This window comes from Bactrocera oleae, chromosome 4, assembly GCF_042242935.1.
Source record: "Bactrocera oleae isolate idBacOlea1 chromosome 4, idBacOlea1, whole genome shotgun sequence".
NCBI classification, from domain to species: domain Eukaryota; kingdom Metazoa; phylum Arthropoda; class Insecta; order Diptera; family Tephritidae; genus Bactrocera; species Bactrocera oleae.
In genome coordinates this window covers 43891742-43918079 of record NC_091538.1, presented here as the reverse complement: position 1 = coordinate 43918079, position 26338 = coordinate 43891742, and the positions used below count along the sequence as shown (strand labels likewise).

The following is a 26338-nucleotide window of genomic DNA, read 5'->3' as shown; positions in this document are numbered from 1 at the left end:
TTTCAAGCAACATTCTATTCATTTCACTAAAAAAATTTCACCAAACACTTATAAATTAAGTCTATTTCAAGAATTAACAAAAGTGTTTACGCTTTTATTTACAATTACATGCTGTTCTATGCTCTTTCTTCTTCTCAACTCAAAAGAATTACGTCACTAGATGGCGGTATCGTGCCATTTGTGTTTGTAACAGTTGTCACAGCCTAAACCAAAAAACGCAACGGTAAGTATTGTCTTAATCTTATATTTTATCATTCTTGGGATATGTGAAACTTTGGTAAGCATTGTTGCACAACCTTAGCGTATTATTTTGTATCTAACACAAAGAACGTTCGAATTACACCTTCAAGATATCGGTATAATATTGAAGATAACTTTGAATACTTACATATTTATCAATTCATAAGTATGTGATCTAGTTTTGCAGATTTTTGCGCCGATATTGAACAAACGCAAAAGCAACAATGAAATGCAGATAATTCAGCTGCCGATAAGCCGATTGCTGGAGTAATACACGGGTATATGTATGTATGTACCTATATATGATTGTTTGTAACATATGTATGTATATTAGGGCAGACAATTTCCGCCTCTTAGGCTTAAAATTAGTCGAGTTTGTTAATAGCTTCAGATTCATTGGGATAATGCTTTTTTCTGGAGGAGAAATAACTGTATTACATTTGACAAGTAACAAATGAGTATACAAGTTTCAATCTATATCGACATTTTAATATAAATTATCTGAAAAACTTTCTATACTATTCTTTTAAATCGTTCGCACACCCTAATGCACTCCAGTACTGGTATGTAAAACGAGTAAAAGTCAGATTAGAGTTAATTTTTCTTTTAAATCAACTTGAATCATAAATGAACAAGCCCATTCGCGTTGCAACCGCAATGAAGTAATGTTATTTGATGGAAATACTGCTTTATAAAGAAATAATATCGGTGTTATATAAGTATTTTATGCATTCGTTTGAATTCTCGTAATTTTTGAAGTTAAAATTTGAAAAAATACTATTTTAATAACAATATTTTTGTGATTGTGGAAGTATTTATATTTAGTATTTAGGATAAAAAAGAAAATAAAGAGATACTTTCGCACATGTATGTGATCTGCACAAAAAAAAATCGCGAATGCAAGTGACCAACAGTGGCGAAAACAATAAAACAACACTTATGTATAACGTAGATAACTTGAGTGATGTTTGTGCAAAAGAAGTAAGCAAATCTTCACACTTCTGAAAGTGATAAAACGTATTTCACATTGATAAATTGTGAAAATAATTTATTTATAATATGTTATGTATTGTACTTCTACGTTTTGTTGCATTGACATTGTTTGTATATATGTACTCGTACATATAAATGTATATGAAGATTTCAAGAAGTAAATACTAAATGATTTTACAATAAATATTCTATTTATTCTCAATTACTTCATAGTAAACAACAGATAACAGTAACAATAATAACACAAAATAAAATAGTATAAATTAGTAATTAATACTGTGTACTTAACATAACTACTGTAAAGACTGCACCATTTAGCATATAGTTTGGATAAGCATGGAAGATTTCAATATTTGCACCATATCGTTAGTGATAATAGTATTTATACTTTTCATCATTCGGGTAAGCAATATCCATACCTGTATATGTATATATGTAGGTATGTATGTACAATATATGTATGTGTGTACATACAATTACTTGTATATAAAATTAAACGTGCTATTTTATCCAGTATCTGGGCGATAGTGTTGATAGTATACTAGCGGTACGAAACAGTCGTAATCTTTGTTGCTACTTTTAAGCAACGGTACCGTTAGACAAATGATGCTTTTGCCGTTATTTAGATAAGAAATACACCGTTAAAGTTAGCTCAAAAATGACATATTAGGTATTAGATCACAACGTAAGATATTAAGATGGAAGAGTTTACAAGAAGAGTCAAACATATGTATGTAAGTATACAAAAAAAGCATTTTGAGTGATATTTCTCAAAACATTTATTTTATAAACGTCCAGAAAACCTGAAAAAGCGCAATCTTTTTCTTAATAATAATTCAAGCTCAGTTTCAATTATAGTTTTTCTTTTCTTTCTTTTGAAATCTCTCACAAAGAGAAAAAAATCAAATTTGTTCCATAAAATTAATGAAAATCTGAGGAAGTTCAAGAAACGAAATATCTGATGAGATTGCCAAAAGTGGCATCCGACTGGCTACTGAATCAGTATAGGAAATATGTAAGTTACTAAAAACGATACACAATGAAATTTCCGAAAGGGTTGACAGACAGATCAGAGTAAGATGAAATGCCAGGATCGCCAAGATCATGTGCAAGAAGCCGCACGCTTTTACGCACACAGTCTCGAAAGGACTGCAGGTTGTTGACATAATGACAGATCATAACCTGCTTGCATCGCATGCGAGTTGGATGGGCATAAGTAAGGACGATACATGCAAAAAGCGCAGCGAAGTAGGCATGAGACTAGCGTCTCATGTTCTAGCACACCTTCTATACTTCTACCCAGCCTTATTTAGAATTCGTTTCAGATATCTAGGAACTTCGCAGTTCAAGGGACTAGACAAAGTATCAAAATTAGATATCAAGTCGCTCTTGAAGTTCGCAAAAAGCGTTCAAATTAAACTGAACCTCCATCTGGCATTACTGAGGACTAGTAGGTGCCAGACGGCCAGTAAAACCAAACCTAATCTAATGAAAACCCTGATTGCTTTCCTTTATAACTATTATTTCTATTTGCTTTAATTCCAAATAATTACTTCTGACATATCTTAACTTGTATTAGTTTCTCCAAGCTTAATCAATTCCATTATTGACAGAGAGATCGTGCTACAAACAAAATATCGTGGTTTATAACTTAGAGTCCTAATCTTAACTTCATTCAATCGTTTTTAAATTATTGGTTTCAAAGTAAAACTGCTTTTGCTATTTTTTTTAGAATGGAAAGAGTGAATTTAGTGTTTTGATGTTTTGCGGATTCCTAAGGTTTATCTCTAAGAATAAATACCCCATTTTATAACCCTATTCAACCTTTTCACAATCAAAATAAAACGACTTAAAGTTCAATCAATACAGCTTCTACAATTGACATCTCTGAAAGCATTCTAATATACATATTGACACGCTATCGATTGGTCGGATTGTGATAAGTATACTTGTATATGAATGACGCTCGATATTATAATAAGTTTCTAATAAAAATTTTCATCAAAACGGTCTAATTGTTACAGCTAATTTCAAAAAGTTTACATTTAAGACGTGATACAGGACAACGTCTGTCCGGCTTCTAGTAATTATATACATAAATATCTAAATACCACTCTGGTATAAATGTTATGAATAACAAGCAAGGAAGGGCCTATGTTCGGGTGTGACCGAACATTTTATACTCTTGCAACTTGCAAGGATCAAAGGCGGGGAAATACCTTCTGGTGCTGCCAAAACTTCATATTAAAAAATGTTGCGTCAGAATTCAACATTCATTACTCGACGAAATCGGAAATGAAAAACACGCTCACTCAATTTAATATATCGATATAAGTATGAGATACAAAAGCCGCTTGAAGTTCGAAAATCCTTCTACTAGGTATATGAGGGCTAAACAAATATTAACCCGATTCAACTCATTTTGTAAATACAGACACACTATAATCAGGAAAGGATTTGGAGCTTAGTTATGGCTCTTTAAAGGTTTTCGATTAAGGTCTATTAATAGATGATTCCGCCCATCTACGTACTCGCTCTCACATTTATGGCCAAAAACACGTATACCAAGTTTGTGTAATATGTCTTAATTTTTACTGAAGTTATAGCTTACGCAAACGGACAAACAGACAGTCACTCGGATTTATATATGTATATTATATATAACCCTATATCTAACCGGATTATTTTTAGGTGATACAAACAACCGTTAGGTGAACAAAACTAGTATACTCCGTAGCAACATGTTGCAAGAGTATAAAAATAATCATTAATATACATACATATATGTACGTATGTATGTGTAACATGTGTACTCGCCAATATGACTCTATGACTCTTTCATTTCTTTAACAATTTGTATATTTTTGGTTTTTTGCAGATACTCTCCTTATCAATTCGAAATATAATTTTATTGCGGCAACTGAAGTATGAAGGTATGTGTCCATTTTATTTTAAAATTTAAGGAAATCTCATTTGTTTACGCATTCATCATTTGTGAAGAAGAAGATAAAAAGGTGGGTGAACTGTTTGAGTTGGTTTGAAAAGGTGAACGCCGACAGCAAAGGTTCTGCTTGACATTTCATCATGGGATGGTATTTCAAACAGACCATTGATATTTAGCAAATAATTATGGTTGCGGTTCAATGTTATAGCAAGAGTCAATGGTCTCAAGAGTCCGTTTATGCATTACTTTTGGAAATATTCGTGCTGTTGTTTAGTAGAATTGCTGGGAAGTGAGTCTAAACGCGCTTGACATCTTCAGAGTTAAGACTTCTTTTTAGAAGGTGTTTCTGCTAAGAAACTTCTCTTCTGAAGTCTATTAGTTGTTTATACACATAGAGTATTTAAAACTTTATGGTTTCGCCATTGATCGGAGGAGGTTCGTCATTGAGGGGATCTACAAAAAATGGGATTAGAAGCTGTTTGAACATAAATGTCATACTCGTATTTATATCAGATATCATCTATCCAATACCATAATTACAACAAATAACGGGATTAAATTCGAGGGACCTAAATGTAATATATGGGAGCTTTATAGCTATTCCACAGTAAACAACCCAGCCCCTGTCTATGGAAATTAGCGACAACTTTGACTAAACTTTGCGTTCTGCTGACCTTTGATTAAGTACATGATGATTTATTTTCTCCAACTTGTGAAAGGGAAAAACGAATGTTGTAGGCTCGGTTAAAACCGTTATATTATATTTTTGCTAAATGTCAAACAGCAGCGTAGAGACTCCTGCGAGTTTTATCAAAAACTATTGCAAGTCAATTAAACCAAAAGTATCTCAAACTTTCACGTTTTTTTTAACGTAATGTGCATTTCTCTCGATTTTTTTCGAAGTTTACTTTCTCTCAGATCTTCCTTACTTCTATTGTGCATTTTAAGTTGCTCGCGCATGTCGAACATTATTTAGAAATGCTCAAGTTATTTTTTGGTTTTCTTAACAGAATATTTTACTTATACATTCCCGTAAATAAAGCCTATTCGAAGCATGTTATGTATCTTATCTTCCTTCGTACTTATATGTAAAATTACCTTAAATTTTAATGATAAACAAATCGCACAACAAAAACAATATTGGAAGGAGCTTAATTAATATCTAATAGTTGATTCACGTCAATATTGAATTTCATTTGAAAGTAATTTTCTACACACTACGACACCGTTGATCGTGTGTTGGGTCTTCGTGGAATAAATCACAGTTGTGAAATTTGTGTACAACGAACGGTTGGCGAATAATTAGAAGTAGCCAGAAGCAAATAGAGAGTTGTTACTAAGTTTTGGTTTAGTTTTAGAGTAAAAGCGCATCCAGCTTCTTTAATTAAAATCGAAACTTGTATACGTATATAGTCTTCATACATCTTTTTGTTAATAATCGATTTTAACGACGTTGCAATGTTAAATAATATCGAAAGTACCACGTCAATAAATGATCTATTAAATAATACGACAACGCCGCAAACACAATCCGATTTCCATTGTTGTAATTGGTTTGGGCTTTATCATTATCTGGTCGTGCTCTTTGTTCTTCTAGTGGGATTATGTATACTGTTCGTAAAGGTATTGTACTAAAAAAAATATTAGTTTTGATTAATAATGCTATTAATAAAAACATATCTTTAACTTTATTGAAGATGATAATTAAAGCTCAACGAAAAGCGTATAGACTATTGCAACCAGGTAAATATGCATATTAGTTTCTTACATAATGTAATGTAATTTATTAAATCTTTAATTTCTTTTATCAAAAATTGAAATGTATATTTCATTAACGCAACAATGCCAATTATTCGGACAAGAAGGGTTATAAAATTTACTCTTTTAATTAAGGCTTTACTGAAGAAGCACTGATTATTACGGTGCTGATTTTCAGAGGGTTTTTTTTAGACAATTAGTACCCTTGATATCACGTTAATACTCTTTATAGCTAACAGGGCTCACAGCTGGGTCTAAAGGCTCAACCTATTTTATTCTTTTTTATGAATTTATTTCTAACGATTTTATCTGCTTTTGATAAGTTCAATTAATGTTTAGAAACTTTTTTTTAGAGCGATAGCGTTCTGATGCCAAAAATATCAGGGCTTGACCCCTTTTGTTTATCCGAAATTTAAAATCTATTTTCTTGCTGTCAAAGTTATAAAGCTATTTTATATTCCTGCATATCGGATCGTCGCGGACTAAATTATAGACAGGAGAAGAAGAAGTTGTTCATAAGGATGGTTCTTGCAGACAACGCCAAGCCTCAGAGTACAAGTATATATATTATTTCGTATTCGGATTTTTTTTTCTTTCTTTAGAAGTTAAGAGACGATGGGATCTTAGGATGTCTGTTGAAATTTTATATTCCCTTAATAAAACAAATTGACTGGCTTTTAAAATAGTAGGTAGGTAGGTAGTGTGTATTTCTGACGGTGTACTTAAGCCTTTAGGGGGCCGAAACATTGCACAGAACAATGCAAGATGAAAAACTGGTGCTGTTTTACCACTTTCTGAAAATCACGTTTGAAACAACCATTTTGACTAGAAAATTTAATGGACATAAACAACGTTACAAACTTAATATACCCTGTTCAGGGAATAATTAATTTGGCTACATTATACAAATCTACCAGAACAAAAATTCCGTGCCATTGTTGTACAATCAGCACAAAGTACTTTTAAAAATAAATATTGGCTACTATAAAATGAAATAAGTATCAAATCACCTAAAAATGCTTGTTAGCAAGTGTATAACGGTATCTTATCAAGTCATTTGTCATTATTTCATCGGAGAAAATCCTATACCTTAGATAAAATTTTCACATATTTCCCGCAATTTATCGAAAACGGCACGAATTACGAGTTTATACTCACACATACACACAAACATACAAGCATTAAGAAAGGCAAATATTAGAGGCAGGCGAAAAATCAAAACTTGTGCGAAAATTTCGGATAAAGTCAAACGTTAGTTGAACATTAACTTTGCACCGTAACGTTTGGTATCCTTTTAAATAGTTCGCAATGCCGGTAATGTCGGCAAACATTACAACGGTCGGTACAACCAGCGCCACGACTATCGCCACACATTTACAGAATGTAACCGTGAGCAAAAGTTTCGATCCGTTTAATAATCAAACTATACCATTCTACAATAATAACTCAACATCGGCTATCGGCTTTAATTATTCAAATACAACACCATGTTGCCAAAATCAATTTCCAACCGACCCAACCATTATTACATTTGGCGATTATTGGTACTGGAATGAAATCTTTTTCTTATATATAATGGTTTTACTTCTAATTTGCATTGGAGTAGCTTATGTACGTAAATACATACATACATATACTTGTATAAATCTGAATGTGTGCTAATTCTATTTTACTTTTCTTACCACATATGCCGTTATACCAAGAAGGCTATCCGCGCACGTACTACATGTTTAGCGGCACAAAAGCAAAGAGGTAACTGTACATATTCGGTTAAAGGATGCTATGTAGAGATTTATAATTTTATTTTATTATTTTTACCTTACATACTTTTGAAATATCATATGCCTGTAAAGGCTACAACTTGTATATGTATATGTTTTATATATGTATATACACATATGGTATACATTTATTTAAAGGGTGTTTTTGTTTTAATCCTGTGGTTTTCAAGAAGAAATAAAACACATATAATTTAGTGTCATGGCCAAAAACTTAGCTTTATTATAATAATAAGGATTTGCCAATATTTTTTACAAACGATTTCGGACAAGTGACTGCCGAGAGACCCAATTTTAGCAGCAATTGGGACCGTATGTCAGCCATAACGCGCCGAGTATTCTCTTCCAATACGTCAATCGCCTTCGGCTTATGTACATAGACAAGCGACTTCACTTAAGCTCACACACCACAGACCTACGACGCGAGATATTGCGTGAAAAAGTTTCTATCAATAAAATGGTTGTTTCGTTGGCTGTATGGCATGTAGCGCCGACTTGTTGGAACCTAATGTCGCCCCTATCAACATTCTCCAATTATGGTACGAATAATTCATTAATAAATCTATAACATTTCCACCAGACCGGGTTCAGCTTTGATGAAATATGGACCAATAATTCCCTCTGCCCCTAAAGCAGACCAAACAGTGACTTTTTGACGATGTAACGGCAGCTCAACAATGGCTTGTGGATTGTCATCCCTCCAAATGGGATAATTTGGTTTATTAACATACCCATTCAACCAAAGAGTGAGTTTCATCGCTGAACAAAATTTTTTGGAAAATCAGGATCGAACGTGTTACGCGGTTGATGGTCGATCGAATTCAATTATTACACAAATTGGATTGTGTAAGCCCGAAGACCAAGATCCTTACGCAAAATTATCCATAAAGTGGATAAGTACAGTGACGCGATGGACCCATTTGTGTCTTCTTTGATGCTTTACCCACAGCAGCAATAGCGTCTCTCGGTGTCCGAGACGTCCATCGTTGCTCGAATTACCGACGAATATGTTGACCGAATATTGGACATAGTGCACGATGCGTCGCGTGACCGAACCATTATTTTGGTAATAAATTTAAATAAAAAGATAAACCAAATTGAGTTTAAATCAAGTTACAGCTGTCAAAAAACCAATTCCGAAAAAAATATTTCCTTATTGAAAACCACACGTCTAAACAAAAAACATCCGTTATATACACATATGTACATTTGCATATGACCAAGTCGCCATCAACTCCTCATTAACTTCAAAATCAATTCTTTGAAGAAGCACGATGTGCCTGTGTAAATTCTACCAAAGGTGCCATCTAATGCTGGCTACATGATTGAAAATACCATACAATAATCCACACAACAGTGTTTACTTACAGAAAACTTATGTTGCCAGTATGAGATAACAGCCGACAGTGCTTCTACCTGATATAAATTAATTGCACTGCTAATAGACCTTTTGAGCTGATTCATCATCATAATAACTGTATCAAGCGATCAATTCTCCATACTTCGGAGTGCACCATACTTTGCATTGGTGATTATAGGAAAACATCAATGTTTATGTAACCGGTTTTTGACCGAGTCTATTTGTGAGTGAAGGTGTTGTCATTGACGCCATCTAATGATAGGCCCAGGAAACGATTTTTCTTAGACGTTAACGGAAAGAATGTTAAAAAATCGGATTAGAATGTAAAGCAATGAAAGGGTTAGTTTTCTGTGGGAATCGGTTACATTGCCGATACTTTTTTCATATATCACGATTATATGTATGTATACAACGCGCTACTAAAGCCCAATAGTGCGAGGGTTACGCGAGTTTGTTCAAAAACTTAAAAGTAGGTAACAGACAAAACGCTGTCCGTTGAATATAAAGTCATATGTCTTCTGCGGATTTGCCATGAAGCCGTGGCGATTGATTGATGATAAAATGTTTTTGATATTGTTCACTTTTGTAACAACCGCCTTTTTATATGGATTGTAAACTGTCTCTGTTACACAGTCGTTCTCCGACTTCTCTTACTTTAAATTGCATACTTGTATATATGTATATCATCTGATTTCGGTAAAATGCTTACGTTTTTTTTAAATTAACCTAAGGTCATAAGTTTGCTCTTGTAAATTTTTGAATTAATATAGATCATGCTCCACCTGCATTCCACAGGTGAAGAGTTACAATTCTTGTTTTCTCCGGGCCCAGGGTTAAAACGGTGGGTGCCCCCTCTTTACAGGAATGTTCCTAATACTTCATAAGTTTTATTGACTATCTTTCCACTTACTACTTCAATGTTTTTAAATACTAAGTCAAATACGTCGTAGTAGTTTATTTTCTCATCACATCTGTATTAAATTTGTTTTCTTGTTGATGTTGGGTGGAAAAAATTTGTATTGTACGCTTTTGAAAATCAATAATACATACATAGACTTTCAGTCAAAAATAATTTTTCAGATTATACAGGAATATATGAATATATCAAGACTTGACAGTTAATATGAAGACACAAACATCTTATTCAAACATTTATTTATCGATCTAATTAATGAAAAAACAGTTCTTTTGAAATCGGTTGATATCAATCCTCAATTATTGGAACTCAGAAGTGAGTTTTTCGAGCCCTGGCGGCAGCGAATGTGTCGATAACAGTCTGAAAATCCAACTTCTTGGCTAATTCTGCCTCTATGCCTCTAGGCACAGTGTAGCTAGCCCTGAAATACTGCCCTGTGATGAGCATGATCTATTAGGTGCGTAACTAAGTTTCCGCTGTATGTCAATAGATGGCTCCAGTAATTTGTGGTGATCGATTTTGATATATCCAAAACGTGATAAACTTAACCTAAATATTTGAAAAGGAAACTGCGTTTCCACATTAGTGACATTGTTTATGTGTCATATACTTTTGGTTCTGCGAATATGTCCGATTTTTTACCAAACAATCGTCATTTGCGGAGAAGTGTTGATTTTCTTCTTTCGGTCAAAGAAATCGCCAGCTGAAGTACATCGGGAACTCCAAAAAGTTTACGGAGGTGCTGCCCCTAATGAAACAATGGGCCGTGATTCGTCGCTTCAAAGGTATCCGCTTGATGGAAAGCCGAAATCCTTCGAAGTCGGTGAATTGGAGACGTTGGTCAAGATTGGGAGTCAGCCGACTAGTCATTTCAAAACGATTGCATACGCTGAAAACAAAGGTGATTCTGCTGCATGACAACACTCAGCCTCAGAGGTCAAATCCGTTAAAACTTACCTGGAAACGGCTGAATGGGAAATCCTACCCCACCGGAAATATTCCTCAGACATTGCACCGTCCGATTATTATTTGTTCCGTTCGATGTCACTTGGTCTGGCTCAAAAACAGTTCCACTCACATGACGACATCGAAAAATGGCTTGATTCGGGCAATACTTTGAGTAATTCATTTGTAACTATTTCCTTACAATAAAATTGCATTTTCATGAAAAAACAGCGAGAAGTTAGTTGCACACCTAATATGATCCTTGCTAAATCACTAAACAATGGTTCACCACTTGAATCAGAAACGGGTAAGGTGCAAAATATTCTCAAAGCGATGCAAATATTTGGAACAACCCATCCTAATGTTCGAGCATGGATTTAAAAATTTGCATCGTAAACGTGTCTGAAGTGAATAGCTTCATTGGAAAACTTGTCAGATACATCAACGGAATACTTTTGAGCAACTGTTTTTACAGCTGCGTTGAGTTCATCTTCTTTCATATCATGGAACCACCATAGAAATGAGAATGATTTCTTTTGAATTCAATTTCTTCATTATTACAATTTTCATCCACTTCTTCATGTTGGTCGTTTCCATGTTTTTTTGTTCTTGCTGATGGTAACATCGTCTCGACATGCTTTGAATTCTCTGCAACAATTTTGCATTTATTATAAATTGCTCTGCACTGGTCGCGCATAAATTGCAAATCCGCAAGAATGCTTTCTATCTTATCTAACTTCAGCATCTATGGTGGTCTTGATCTCTTGAAGAATCAAGTTCTGACAAATTAAGGCCAAAAGATTTCGAATCGTGCTAAATGGAATAAAATTCGTACAAAAAACTAAAAAAAACTTATTTCCAAACAGAGTTAAAAAATGACCGCTGTCATACAAACTAACCGATCAAAATGAAGTTGTTGTAACTGAAACCTTAGAAGAGCCTTATGGCTTCCATGCAGCCGAAGTTGACGTTTTTTCCAGGGACCATAGGATCAAGTAATATAAGCAAATTAAATTCTCTTTCTTAGTAAATGATCCGAACCAAAATTAGACATTAAATATGTGTTAGCTTCCTATACTAAATACATTTCATATTTTCTTGAAATTATTATGATCTTTAGACATGGATCACTTATAGAAATTCATAAATTTTATTGTTGTTAAAATTTATTAGATTACTCACTGGATGTTAGCTTATGAAATACCTTAAATTGTTTTGTACGCTGCAGTTAACTTGTTATTTAGTTGCAAAAAGTTTCACATCGGAAAATGGCTAAGTTAAAAATAAATCAACACAATACATACATACATATGTACACGCAAACAACCATAATTTACCTATATATAAACTTTAAAAGCAATTACGAAAACACTTGAAAAATTTGTCTTCATTTTCTATGCCATAATTACTCGTAACTCTATAAAATTTGTTTTAACGCCGCAAAGAAACCGAAATTCACGACACCCAAATACACATAGTAGATATTCAACTTGAATATCTCCCATTTCTCACGCACCGCTAATCGCAGAGCGGTCCAGCGCGCTGTGTTAAGCGACCTCTGCTCGTTGAATGTCGAATGTACACAGCATTTGGACATTACCCAGAAGGCGGTCATGCGATTTTGTGTGCGTAGCGTAGCCTCAATGCCGCGTATTAGATCGTTGGTTTTCAGTATGAGTAACATCTGACGATCGACCTGCTCTAACACATCGGAAATATGCGGTAATACGAGCGAAGTATTGTTTTGTAGCGTAGCTTTCTGTGTGTTAACGAAATTATAGGAATAAATTATAATTTAAAGAAAGCATATTAATGCAGCTACTCACCTCTTCTTTGGAGTATTTGACTTTGTTAATGCCTTGGATAAGCGTCTCCCAGGGACGGCCCGTTACCATACATGCAAACAATCCATACAAGTCACCTTTGATGCCCAAGTTCTGGCTATGAACGCGCATCGCCTTTCGATCCACATTCAGAATGCTGAGCCACAGTTTAGAATACTCATAACGAAATTTATCCGTTAGATTCGCATATAGTCCATGATCTAATAATACGATTTCTACTTGTCCCTTTGGACTTTTATGCACCAGTATATTGCCTGGATGTGGATCACTGTGCACGAAACCCGTCGTGAATATCATTTCCGAATAAAGTTGGCCGATTTTGTTGGATACAGTGAATGGATCTATTTTATGCTTTTTAATATAATCGAGATCGTTGACTTGTCCGCCTTCAAGATACTCCATGACTAGTATACGCGGTGAGCTATGTTCCCAATATATTTTCGGTACGCGCAACCATGAGTATTTCTGAAATTGTTTGGCAACTTTTTCAGCATTTTTACCCTCATTTAGAAAATCCATTTCGATAGGCAAATTCTTTTTGGACTCATCGACCAACCATTGCACTTTGAAGTCGGGAAAAACGAGAGCCATAATTTTCACTAAAATTTCCATTGTTTTCATATCGACACGTGAGTTACCCTTCACATAAGGGTGTTGTACTTTGACAGCGACCACCTCGCCTGTCTTTAATGTCGCTTTGTGAACCTGCGCTAGTGAGGCGGTACCAAGCGGTGTCGGCTCGAATTTCGCAAAAATGTCCTCAGGGTTACGTTTCAAATCCTGACGTATGACTCTATACAAATCTTCGACGGGATTTTGTGGCGCATTCGAGTGTAGTACCTTCATGGTTTGCACGAATTCTTTGGGTAATAAGTACTCTAGTGCACCAATATGTTGACCGGTCTTTATGTAAACACCCTTATTGACGCAGATGAGATCCAGCAGCTTTTCTGCGGCTATTCTATGTACACGACTCTTTTCCGCTTTGTACTCGGGCGAAGTTTTGTCCCATTCCCGATAGTAAAGTTCACGTTTGTATGTGAGCGCCACATCGAAAACGGTGATTGCCGAACGGCCGAGACGCACAATACCCAACGAATTGACATCGTAGTCGTTGGTGTGTAGGCTGAGACCGGTGCTGACGACGCCGGCGCCAATGATACTGTACGAAAGCACACGTCGAAACATTTATGGCACAATGGTGACTCGTTTTTTTTTTACCCAGGTGTGGCAAAGCAAATGATTTGTAGTGTACAAGGGAAGATAAGTGAAGAAGCTGTAAATACATAGCATATAATTAATCTGATGTGTTCAGCAAATATTGCGCAGAGGGTGAATGTGGGTTACTCCCACACTGAAGGATTGTGATGTGATTGTAATAAGGTGTTGTGACAGGAAATTACATATGCATTTTAGAGGTAAGAGCTAAAAATACTACATTAATTTAGAAACGTGGCGACGAAAGTCTGCAGAACAGCACATAATTCTTCAACTAACAATAGTTTATAAATATTAGACAGGGTGACTTTGAGGTTAAGTTAAATCGTATAAAGTTGAGCCTTTATAAAAATTAAGTTTGAAGTCTACTTTAAAAGACTGACGGATGTTTATACCCTGAACAGGGTTATTAAGTTGCTTCGAAGTTTGTAACACTCAGAAATAAAAGTCGGAGACTAAAATATATACATATAACAAAGACCAGAGTGCCGAGCTCAATCGATTTAGACATGTCGATCTAATCTGTCTAAATATACGAGACTAGTTTCTCAGTTTTGAAATATCGATCTGAAATTTTGCACACGTTCTTTACATCCCATGAAGCTACCCATTTGTCGGAACCGCTGTTATCGGAACACTATAGCAAATAGCTGCCAAACCGAACGATCAAGAACAAGTTTTTGTATGAAAACTTGTTTATATGTGAAGGGTATTATAGCTGCGGTGCAACCGAAATTAACGTTTTTTCTTGTTTTTGTTATATGACGGTCTACCCGGTCTTTTTAAGAATTTAAGAACCCCTAAAAATACCGAATATTTATATGATTTTAATAATTAGTTACTCTTATGCCCTGAGTAATATCCGATTTCGTCTGTACTAAAGTCTTACTCTATTTTTCATTCAAGTTTCCAGAAATAATCGTATATTATAAAATTCCTTTCTTTCATCCTCGGAATAGCAATACCAAATTTTGGCGTTGAATTCATTTTTAATTGCTTTGTGCGCCTAAATTACATCACTTTCTTGTTTAAAAAACATGTTTTCAAATGAAAGCCGCAAATTTGGAACGCTTGTGATTTAATGTCACTTTAATCAATCATAATTATGACTTTGAGCATTTGCCATGTGTTATCAGCGAAGTCTGATAAGAAACTGAACGGTAAAAACGGAGAATTAGAGTAACATAAAAATCCCCATTCACACAATTGTAGAAATGCATTACACTCGTACAAGATTGCCATTAATAAATACATATGTATTTGATTGCGTGAATGTGTTTGTATATATTTAGGCGCCGTGCCAAACAGCTGATCGCGCATTACAGAAAAAGAAAATAAAAACTAAACCTTCACGCAGCGCTCAAGAGGAGCGCAAAGAGTAACTGCAGAGAATGGTGCACGTTGTCTCACCGCTGATTGTTTGTTTTTCGTGACTTTCACTCCACCAAAGCCAAGCCACAATGCCAGGGCAGCAACAGTAAAAACAATAACAGTCAGCAGCAATATCACTAAATTCCAATAACCACGGCATAGTAATGCCAGAGTCAGTGGAAGCAGTGTGCGTTGCCGAGGCAGTGTGACGTGGTTACATAAACAATGAATAATTTAGATTGCGTTTTCTAAATTACACAAGCCAACGAGTACTCGCGCACAAAATACATACAAACATACACACGTTTGGTGGAAGCGGTGCGAATTTCACTTACATATTATTATGTAGTCTTGCCAATTTTTTGTGAAATCGTTAGAATCTATCAATTGCAACACAAACGGCGATGTTAAATAAATGAATGAGCACGCCGCGTAATACTACAAATCCACTGTTAGCATGACTTTTGACACTGGTTTAATTCATTCCGTATATTGATGACGAAGATGACAGAAGAACGATGACGACAACAGCATCGACTTTGACCTTTTCACAGCCATACAACACATGCGCTTACCGTGAGCAACAACACCCGACTGATTGGTTAACGTAATTCTTAAGCGATTGGCTCTCGTTGAGAGATTGGACGCCGCACATCTGTATGTGCTTTGGCTGCGCTACTGTGAGTTTTTCTATGCTCACGCTCGCGACTGCATATTTGTTTTCAGTTGACTTTTGTTTTACTTATACATTTCAATGTATTATTTGAATACCTTTTCGCCCGTCAGATATTTATACCCTTCACAGGGTATATTAAGTGTGCCACGAAGTTTGTAACACCTAGAAGGAAACGTCCGAGACCCTACAAAATATGTATATAAATAAACAGTATAACAAGTTGACTCGACTCAGCCATGTCCGTCTGTCTGTGTCTGTTGGCCATTTGTCGGAACCGCCGATATCGGATCACTATAGAATTTAACTATCATAAAAACTGATCGATCAAAATCCAGTCCTTGTTTGGAAAAATTTTTTATTGACCAATAAATCTATACGTACTTTGGTATGGATTATTGTCCAAGGCAACTGTAAAATCTTCGAAGAAATTGTTGGGATTGGACCACTATAGCATATACATAGCTGTCATACAAACTGGCCGATCAAATCTGAGTTCTTGTTTGGAATCTTTGGTATTTGTGAAGGGTATTATAGTTTCGGTGCAGCCGAAGTTAATGTTTTTCCTTTTTTTTTCGTTTGTTAAGGTCAGCTGCTGTATTGAAGTTCAACAGGTACTGAGGCGCATGAATTTTAATGCGCTGGGTTATTTGGGTTAAACGAAAACAAACCCATTTTCATTAAAGAGCATCGCTGTGTGTTTCATACTGATGATCATTAGTGTGAACGTTACCATAAGCTCAACTGTATATGTGTGCGTGCGTATTGTAACTTGGTTATCAAGCGGTTTTATTTTTGCGCCGAAATGTAGATAACATTTTGCCATATCGTTTCTGGAGCGGAGCGGGTTTGTCACACTTCTTGTATTTATTGAGTGATGGTCACTAGACCTACCTATGTAAGTTTTTGGGATCCTATTGTACACAAACTTCAAACTACTTCCTCCACCTTGAGTACAAAAATTATCTCACGGTATTTGTGGACTTAAATGTGGTTGTTGAGGAGCTAAAATTTCTATTTTTAAAAAAGGAAATGTAAAAATAATACAAACTACCCTGGAAATATTGTATTTAGACATACTTTGTAATAAATTTATCATAATTTTTACAATCGAAAAAAAAACATTTTTGGACCTTAATTTTATAAGAAATTAAGCAAAACCGTTATAAATCTATTTATCTTATTCTAATGAATATTAAAATTTTCTTACCTTCTGCTTTTACGACGCAGCTCGTCTACGTGCCCAAAGTAGTGGAAATGCCAGCCCACCGGCCGACGGCAGCTGTACAGAAAACGCAGCGCCCAGATGCGACAATCCGCCAACATACGAGTCCGCCATGGCAAATTATCTCGACGCAAAGCAACAGTTGCGCGAGATGGAAGAGGGTGCCTTAGCTGGTGCTAATGCCATGACGGCTTCCACAACGACAATCGAAACGTGTATATCTAATGTTGGCCAAAGTCATACAGACTTGAGGACCACCATAAACGATGCCGCACCCACAGGCAGCGAATCACCAAGGCAGCCGCTGCAGTGATAAAAATTATATACATACATATTATGGGATTACTAATGGTCTAGTTGTACAATTCTACTGAATAAAGATATAATGCCTATATTACACAAGTGATCCACCACAAGCAAGTCATACATACGTATAAACCCAATGCTATATACTGTACACTTTATCACAAAAAATATATGTAATCATATGCAATGCAAAACTGCTTACATTTTTTTTGTCAAAATCCTTAAATTCTTTTCTATGCCTTTTATGTAAAATAGAATTTAAAAAATCGACGACATACACGATACATACATATCAATAATTACGGTAATTCAATAGTTGGTCAATTTAATATGCCAAAACCAAAGAGCACTAAGCAATTAAAAGATAGCAGCAAAGAAATAACACAACGAAAAGGTAATAAAAAAAGACATCGTAAAAACGAAGAAGACTGTATTCTTGTTGAACCTTATATCGAAGTTGTCGAACTAATCGAGAATCATTCGAAAGAACTACTAAAACCGACAAAGGAACAAAGCGATGTCACAAAGCCAACACTACCGGAAGAGGTCAACAACAATTCAACACGGTCGCTGAAAAGTAGTAGCAAAAGGAATGTGAAAAGGCGGCGTTCTTTACGCTTATTGTCTATGAAAGAAAATAAATAATTTCTTTTATTGTATTTTTTATTGATTAAATGAATCTTAACTAATAAATATTAAATAATAAATGAAGTATTTCAATTAATGCTTGTATTAATTTTTTTTTTTTAGTTTTCTCATTACAAGCTTCAAGATAATATACGTAAATATACAAAAGAAAGTGCTTAATATACAACAAGCGGACTTAGCCGCAATTGAAAAATTAATTATATCGATATATAAATATGTAAGTAATAATCCTTCTAAGGCTAAAGTACCAAATTCTACACTTAAAAGTATTTGTTTTACGTTCTATTCAAAATGGTTTGCAATGATGGCCCCCACTTGCCGTACGGATCTTTGGCAACCATAAATAAGTCATTGCACCAGGTAAATCCGATAACGCGATTCTCAATCAGTTTTTTAAAAGCGGCATTTTCGTTTATGAGATCTCGATAGTTGTCATTGGAAACAATCGCTGCATCCATTTCAGCAGCGAGCTGTAAGACAAAACTGCAAGGAGAGGGAAATTAGCTATTTGTTTGTATATTACATTTCCGTACTTACCGATCGTCATAACTAATGGTGAATTTTCCCGGTAAATTTTTACATGGTGTAATAACAATTTTGCCCGCACTGTGCAATTCGAACATAGCGGCGGAATTGGAACATTTATGCATACGAAATTGAGGTACAACGGCCTTGACTTCATGTCCTATTTTTTCAAAGTAATCAATACAAATTTTCAAACCCTTTACTGAAAATTCTCTGTTAAGGGCGTGGCTGTAATGGAGATTTTAAATGGAAAACTTTTTAATAATTAAGAATTTAGCCGTTAATAAAAATTTGGTATAAAAAGTGTTTTAAGCGAATATAATAAGTAAAAAAAATTCCCACCACAGTCGGTTCTAAGATACCGGTATTGACCTGAATTTTAACCGGCCAGGCGCTGTCATTTCGGCGATATAACTCCGTTTGGATCGGTAAGTACCAAGTTAAAATTGGAAAACATCGTCGGAACAACTCCAGCAGCAGGGTTGCATTATATATGTATATAAATAAGTAAGGAAGAACTAACTAACTTTTGGTTCAATTTAGATAATTTTTGGTCACAAGGTGGCATACGTATTATTCACGCAAAGTTTTACCCCGATACAATCATTGTTGCTTGATTTGCATACTGGAAAGTGAAAGAATCAAATGGAATTTAAAATGGTGTTATATGGGAAATAAGCGTGGTTGTAGTCCGATTTCGCACTATAACATAGAAATATGAAAAGAAGGTTATGTATCGAATTCGGTTGAGCGGATCCCAAGATATGGGTTTTCACCTAAGAGTGCGCGGTGCCACGCCCACTGACTTATTTTGAACGCGGTTTCTATAAAGTCATCTCATACCATCCTAGAGAGAAAATTTATTGTCGATGACTTTTTTAGTGCTTGGTTTATTGCGCTTTTAGTATTTTTAACAGTACCGTTATATGGGGAGTGGGAGGGTGTCCCCCGATTTGACCCATTTTCACACTGTAGGTAGAGGTGCTAAAAACATTTGCTTCCAGTGAATTTTGTTATTATAGCTTTAGAAGTTTAGGAGATATGCACATTAAACCTATTAGGGGCGGGACCACGCTCACTTTTAATAAAACGTTTTAGCTACATGTGCCCCTCCTTAATGTGATCCAGTGTACCAAATAACAGTCTTGTATCCTATTGCGGAGTTTAGTTATGGCAATTTATTTGTTTTTGACTAATGGCGTTTTGTGGTTGTGGCAATGGTCCGATTACGCCCATCTGCAATACCAACCGTCTTACGGTACCAAGAAACATGTCTACCAAGTTTCATAAAGATATCTCAATTTTTACTCAAGTTACAGCTTGTACGGACGGACAGACAGTCAGCCGGATTTCAACTCGTCTCCTCCTCCTGATCATTTATATATATATAATTCTATATCTAACTCGACTAGTTTTAGGTGATGCAAACAACCGTTAGATAAACAAAACTGTTATACTCTGTAGCAACAAGTTGCGAGAGTATAAAAATGTTGCGAAAGAATTCAACATTCATTTTTCGATGAGATCACGAAAGCGTTACAATCAAATTTGGTATTTTATTAAGTTACGTATATTTTAAGTCGTTGACTCGCATAGTCTTATTACTACATTTTGGATGTCCGAAATATTAATATAAAGATTAACCTAATTGACTAAAATGATATATAAGTGATATTATCTCAATCAAAGCTAAATTTAATACCCCATATTAACGAGGAAAATGTTAATGAAAAGATGGGAAATCCCAAATTCATTATGGACTAATGAAAATCATAGTGTAGTATATGGAAGTGGGGTAATTTGTGGATCGATATCCCACATTTTTGGCATTCATATATAGTATATCGAGCCTTAGAATTTGAATTAGAATAGTATTAGGTTTGCATCGCAAACTAGCGTCTATTGTGCCCTCTCCTCCATCACATGTATTCCTAAAGTCCTAACACCCTGACCAACTACAGAAACCTGCTGGGTGCTATTGAGGTAATGTGATCCCTGTCCACATAAATGGAACCGAGGGCCTAGAGTCTGCCTTTACAAATTGCTGTGCAATATAACCAGTCTTATACTGTCACTTAATTTTGATAAGATATCTTACAAACTAACACATATATATTTTTCATATGGGGGCTTGTGAATATTTTGACCCGATTTCAACTAGTTTTGGTATTACGAAATATCATTACCAGAAAGAGGCTCTCCGAGCTTTATTAAAAGACCTCACAGATTGACCAATGTAAAAGGTATAAAGGCAAGTGAATGTTTGAAAATTCGAATATTGGTTATAAAATGAAATACCTTGAGTGCACTATTTGTGCAAAGTTTTATTTTGATAACTTCATTTAAGTTTGATTTCTATACTGTAAAAAAAAAGATTCAGATGGAATTTAAAAATTTGATTATATGGTTGTCGGTTGTCGATTTCATAATGTATTATAGGAATGTTTGGGTAATCTCACACATCATCTTTGAAATTGGTCAAGTATTTCCTGAGATATAGGATAGGCGCTGCCACACCTCTTGTCAAATGTATACAATTGCTTCTATAAAGCCTTGTCTTACCAACTTGGTTGTGAAATTTAAAGCTTGTGGCGCATTTAATTCGTGAGTTATCATCTCTCAGTAGTTTTCAACATTACCGTTATACATGTAGAAAGCTTCATCAAAATATCTCAAATTTTACTCAAGTTATCTTTTGCAAGGACGGACATGGATTTCAACACGTCTCGTCATCATATTTATAACTCTATATCGATCTCGATTAGGTTTAGTTGATACAAACAACCGTTAGGTGAATAAAATTAGTATACTCTGTAGCAACATGTTGTGAAAGTGTAAAAAGTTAAAAAAAGCAGACAAAAATTGTAGCATACTGTTAGGCTGATCATTATCAAAAAAAAAAAAAAACACGAAGTTTTCAGAAGATGATTTTTCTGACGGAAACTTATTACTTGTAAAGAAAGTTATAGTCCTAAGTATTAATTTTAAATAATTTAACTAAAAATATTCTACAAATACATTATTTGAAATTTAATAAAAATTCATGAAGGATGTCAACTTACTTAAATGCAACATTACAGCCATCGATGAGTATTAAGCGTTTCATAGATTGTTGCTCTGACGCTTTTGTGTTACCAGCATTTGGATTATATGTGTTGTTATTGTATGCCTGCAAAGCCTTTTTCTCGCTAGTTGTAAAGAGGCCACTGTTTACAGCCGCTCTTCTCGGCATACGGGGCGGACTTACCGGAACGATAATTGGCTGCAAAATTATTATAAAAAAACATTAATATGCGTAATTTAAAAATCGAAAATAAATATATGTGCGTTTTAACTTTTATGGTTTGTTCAAATATTAATTTTTCTATATTTTTCTATAGATTTCACTTACATTTGGCACATCATTACTACTGAGCGGCACAAAATCTAATACAGACGCAGATCTATCTGATTTCCGGGTGGTTTCGCTGATGAATATTACGGAATCGTCCATCTCCACATCTTGCCTTTTGCTATTTACTGAATTTGTAGCAGGTCTCAGCGTGGAGTCATTAAGGGTGTCATCCAGAACTATGACATCTTTCGATGTTACTGTCTGCTTTTTCTTTCTATTTCTTCTACGGTTTCTTGAGTTCGACTTACGATTTCCGACTACTTTCGACGTCTCAGTATAATTCGAGAAAGTGTCTTCCGATCTTATACTGTCTAGCGTATTAATTCTAGAGACATCTTCGTAGAACATGATAGTTAAATCAGTGAAATCTTCTTCATTCTTTTGTGAAGAATTTCGCGCTGCTGCGCCGCCGCATGGCGTTGAAGTGAGTAATTTGTTGGTAGCTTGAGTACCGCGCCCATTTATACGCTGTATTATGGAAACATAACCGGAAGAATTGTTATTTTTTGCCTTCGAACGAGATGTGTTGGGCAGATCGTCATCAATAATGATTTGTTCAATTTGTGGCTCAACACATATGCAGTCATCGTCATTATCCTTGGAAGTGTTCGCAGTTAAATGCATATCGTCATCCGAGATTATTTCACCTTCTTCCATACTTAAATTGTGCAAGTTGGACGCTGGAGCGGCGCATTTATTTGCCATATTCAGTTTAGTTCTCAAACTACGCTGTAATTGTTTGGATTTATTTTGATTTTGTAACTGACGTCGTTTTATGGCCCGCAGAAGCTTTTTGGTAACTCTTTGGCCGGCGCTCGTTACATCTCTGTTTGTTGTGCTTCGACTAAGTCGCTTATTTCGTAATTGTAGACGGCGCTTCTGTGTATTTAAAATATGTACAAAATATAAGAAAAATATTTCGTGTTTTAAATTTACCGTATTATCTCGGAATTTGTTGAATCCACCGCTTTTGCGTTTAGCGCTAGTTAAGGGCGTCTCGTTTGCTTCGGTCTTTGGGAATGTATAAATATATAAATATAAAAAAAAATAAAAAATAATAATATTAGCTAAAAAATAAACTTTAGATGCACTAGGTTTAGTAATAAGTTAAACTTACCTGTAAAAACAACAAGCTAACATTTGTAATGCCATTTTAAAAATATTTTCGCCTCGTTAACCTGACGATTGGCGTTAGGAATAAACTGGTATAAAGATTCGTTCTTGTATTAAATTCTACTGAATAACTTTGTTAAACCCTGAACAATGTTTTTTTTTGCCACGAAATTTGTAACATCCAGAAGGAAACGTCGCAGACCCTAGTAAACTTTTTAATTGGCGAGATATCTTCGCGAATTTTGGCGTAGATTATTGCTTAAAGGAACGCTACAATCTCCGAACAGTTTTGAACCACTATAAAAAAATTACAATACAAACTGATCAACTTTCTTTTTATTCGTGAAGGGTACTTTAGCTTCTTTTTTTCCTCCTTTTTGGTTTCATATGAAATAATTTTAACAATAGAGCAGAGCTCAATACCGTGACCTTGAATATATTATACCAGTTTTATGACTCACTACTTAGCTTGTTGTTTCATATACTTACCTGCATGGTCTCCAACGATGTAGTTACATGATTATATGCATGTTCTTTGACAGAATAATGCAAGTCTCACAATTATGAGCAAAGGAAAAAATAAACGGCACAGAAAGCATTCTACAGCTCTAGTACTTTTACCTTCGCTCAAATATTTTAAGTTACTTGTTTTAATCTGTCCAAAGAACAAGCGGTTCATTTAATGAAACACACTGCTGTTTTAATAATTTATTTTTATTATTTTACATACAATAAATACAGAGAAAATAGGCAACATTTGAATTTTATAAATATTTTATTTGTTTGTGCATTTGCGGTGCAGCGGTTGATTGTTGAATATTAAGCCGGATTACACATACAAGGTGGGTTCAATATTTCTACTAAACTGTTTCGATTTGACACCGTTGAGATTTACCTGCGTTTATTAATTTAACAACATTACAACAACACATATGAAATTTCCACGTCCGCGAACGCAACCTAAATACTAGCTATATATATATGTATTTAAAATGTGTATGTGTATGCATTGTTTGGAATTCTCAAGTTAACTTTCATTTGATAGAGCTGCATCCTATACAATTTTTTGATTTTAGCTATACATAAATTTCATATAGTACCATCTGTCTAATATATAATGAAATAATAAGGTCAACGCTTATTCCATACAAAATCTAATTTCGAAATTCATCAAATTTTACGTACAGATATGAAAATCGAATTTTTCCGAATTTAAATCACTAAAACTGACAATTTTATAAGTCATTACACTTTAAGTGTGCTTATTTCGTCTTTCATATTAGCACGCGCTGCAACTTCATAGCGTGTTTGAAATTCCGCTGTTGAAAAAATATTTGGTATGCTTAGTAATGTTTGAAGCACCTAAATACCCAAGTCAGAAAATAAGTTTAGAATTAAATTTTGGTTAGGACTATATATTTAAATTACCTTCAAACGCATATTTTTATAATCCTCATCGCTCATATGGTCATATTCCATACGCAGTAATTGGCAGTAACGTTTATAGTTCTCACTACTGACACTACGAATGTAGAAAAATACATATTTGCAACGTGTTTTATTCACTAAATAGTTAATAGCATTATATTTACGCTAATATGGCCAAATCCAAATCCTGCAGTAAGTTGGCGTCGTCTTCAAAAGTGGCCTCTAGTTCGTTTTCCGCAGATTTATCGCCCAAAAGTTTTAATATTGAGTTCTTGGACTCTTGCTAAAAGAAATTATTATAACGGCTAACGGTTTACAAATCGACTGGTTGAATACTTACATCATCCAATGACGCATCGCAACAAAATTCTTCAAATGCTGCACAATTTTCTTTAGCACAAGGCTGTATGCCATCATATGAGTAGTATTGGAAAAATGCTGCGAGTACCAATGCTGGCTTACAATGCAGCAGATGTTCGCGTTTATGCTGCATCATTTCATTCCAATTATGATAGTAACGTTTGGAATGGCTTTCATTAAGTCGCTGATAAATACGTGTGTACCAGCTTTTGGCCACATCCTCAGGGACAGCGAAATTGTTGCACACTTTATACCACAATTCTTCCATTTACTCTTATTTAGGTTCACACAATTAATAATTTCGAATATAGATGTTTAATTTTTAATTTACGCGGAAGACAATTTTTCCTGTCGCTAATATTGATGATTCAACCTGAGTAAACGATTTTTTCAGTCTTACTTTTTGACAATTTATACATAGGTTATGGAAGGCTGGGTATAAGGGTGGCGAATTTCGATAAGGATAGGGATGCTAACCGTTATATGTGTAGGTAACTAACAGGTGTTATGTTTTTAAATAAATTATTAAGTCAAAATCCAAAGGTTGGACTGTTATATCATTTTTTCAATAGGTATAAAGATTAATGAACCTTTACTTTAACAAGAATTATAAAATAGGCATAAAATAAATAGTTACAACATACAAAGATGTAATTAAATACAAGTTGGCAATTCTGTGTAAACCCCATAACCACCGAAGGACTTATGGGAACCACACTTTTGTGACTATTTTAACTACGCACGCGCTGGTATTGTCAATACGAATAATTCATAATACCAAAACAAGCTAAATGTTATGTTGTGAAATAGAAAAACTCTTGACATGTTTATAATTAAATTGTACCCCACTTACCATTGCACTAACTATTACTGTGCTACTTGGACCGCTAATGTCTTTTGACTCTGATTGCACGTTGTTTAACTTGTGTGCTAATATTTTTTGAGTTGCTAGTTTTCCTTTTGCTGATAATCGCTGGAATTTTTTTCGCGCTTTTACTTTATTTCGTTTACGCTTCTGTTTGGTCAAAACAGTTGCATTGGTATCGTTAGCCGTGGCAAGAGCAGCATCAATGCTTTTATTATTTTTACATTTAGAGCCCCTTCGCCTAATTCTTTTTTGTTTTTGTTTGTGACCAATTCGCATTATAGCATTTTTGGTAGAAAATAACTTCGAAAAAATGTTTTATTGTGTAAATACAAGAAAAAATATGGCGTTTAAAACTGGTACAAACGAAATGTGATTGAATTTATAAAATCAACAGCTGATAGAACTTCATTTTCGGTGTCATTCACAATAAC

At 34.8% G+C, this 26338-nt stretch overlaps 3 protein-coding genes across 10 annotated transcripts; 1 reads left to right on the top strand and 2 right to left on the bottom strand.

Moving 5' to 3' along the window:
* Window positions 1-908: 908 nt before the first annotated feature.
* LOC106625179 (uncharacterized) lies at window positions 909-18295 on the top strand. 7 transcript variants are annotated; one of them, XM_070108389.1, is made up of 4 exons: window positions 911-1206; window positions 1447-1635; window positions 4112-4166; window positions 17271-18295. In XM_070108389.1, the coding sequence occupies exons 2-4, from the start codon at window positions 1570-1572 to the stop codon at window positions 17576-17578; spliced, it is 429 nt and encodes a 142-aa protein (XP_069964490.1). In that variant the 5' UTR covers window positions 911-1206; window positions 1447-1569; the 3' UTR covers window positions 17579-18295. The 7 variants fall into 7 exon arrangements, with proteins under 7 accessions (XP_069964489.1, XP_014100496.2, XP_069964490.1 ...); XM_036362631.2 differs by having other exon boundaries at window positions 911-1221; XM_070108388.1 differs by lacking the exon at window positions 1447-1635 and having other exon boundaries at window positions 909-1206.
* On the bottom strand, window positions 12062-15956 carry Adck1 (aarF domain containing kinase 1). Its single transcript, XM_014244986.3, has 3 exons — window positions 15703-15956; window positions 12761-14054; window positions 12062-12693 (listed from the first exon to the last, which is right to left on the bottom strand). Exons 2-3 carry the CDS (start codon window positions 13964-13966, stop codon window positions 12352-12354), a joined length of 1548 nt encoding a protein of 515 aa, XP_014100461.1. The 5' UTR covers window positions 13967-14054; window positions 15703-15956; the 3' UTR covers window positions 12062-12351.
* On the bottom strand, window positions 18217-26306 carry LOC106624944 (NEDD4-binding protein 1). Of its 2 annotated transcripts, XM_014244738.3 has the most exons (6): window positions 25893-26306; window positions 23075-23149; window positions 22136-23017; window positions 21807-22006; window positions 18757-18972; window positions 18217-18702 (listed from the first exon to the last, which is right to left on the bottom strand). In XM_014244738.3, the coding sequence occupies exons 1-6, from the start codon at window positions 26181-26183 to the stop codon at window positions 18495-18497; spliced, it is 1872 nt and encodes a 623-aa protein (XP_014100213.2). In that variant the 5' UTR covers window positions 26184-26306; the 3' UTR covers window positions 18217-18494. The 2 variants fall into 2 exon arrangements, with proteins under 2 accessions (XP_014100213.2, XP_036218523.1); XM_036362630.2 differs by lacking the exons at window positions 18217-18702; window positions 18757-18972; window positions 21807-22006; window positions 22136-23017; window positions 23075-23149 and adding exons at window positions 23948-24613; window positions 24680-24773; window positions 24844-24962; window positions 25020-25412 and having other exon boundaries at window positions 25893-26017.
* Between the last annotated feature and the right edge of the window lie 32 nt (window positions 26307-26338).

What these genes read in the sequence shown, in the direction of transcription:
- Adck1 (XM_014244986.3), bottom strand. Translation starts at nt 13,966, where the DNA reads ATGTTTCGACGTGTGCTTTCGTACAGTATCATTGGCGCCGGCGTCGTC. An exon ending in TCAAATACTCCAAAGAAGAG is followed by an intron (nt 12,694 to 12,760) that starts GTGAGTAGCTGC and finishes GTTAACACACAG; the next exon opens with AAAGCTACGCTACAAAACAA.
- LOC106624944 (XM_014244738.3), bottom strand. Translation starts at nt 26,183, where the DNA reads ATGCGAATTGGTCACAAACAAAAACAAAAAAGAATTAGGCGAAGGGGC. An exon ending in CAGTAATAGTTAGTGCAATG is followed by an intron (nt 23,150 to 25,892) that starts GTAAGTGGGGTA and finishes ACATTCCCAAAG; the next exon opens with ACCGAAGCAAACGAGACGCC. An exon ending in GTAGTAATGATGTGCCAAAT is followed by an intron (nt 22,007 to 22,135) that starts GTAAGTGAAATC and finishes ATAATTTTGCAG; the next exon opens with CCAATTATCGTTCCGGTAAG.
- LOC106625179 (XM_014245005.3), top strand. Translation starts at nt 7,244, where the DNA reads ATGCCGGTAATGTCGGCAAACATTACAACGGTCGGTACAACCAGCGCC. An exon ending in TTTGCATTGGAGTAGCTTAT is followed by an intron (nt 7,547 to 7,641) that starts GTACGTAAATAC and finishes TATACCAAGAAG; the next exon opens with GCTATCCGCGCACGTACTAC. An exon ending in AGCGGCACAAAAGCAAAGAG is followed by an intron (nt 7,688 to 17,270) that starts GTAACTGTACAT and finishes TTTACGACGCAG; the next exon opens with CTCGTCTACGTGCCCAAAGT.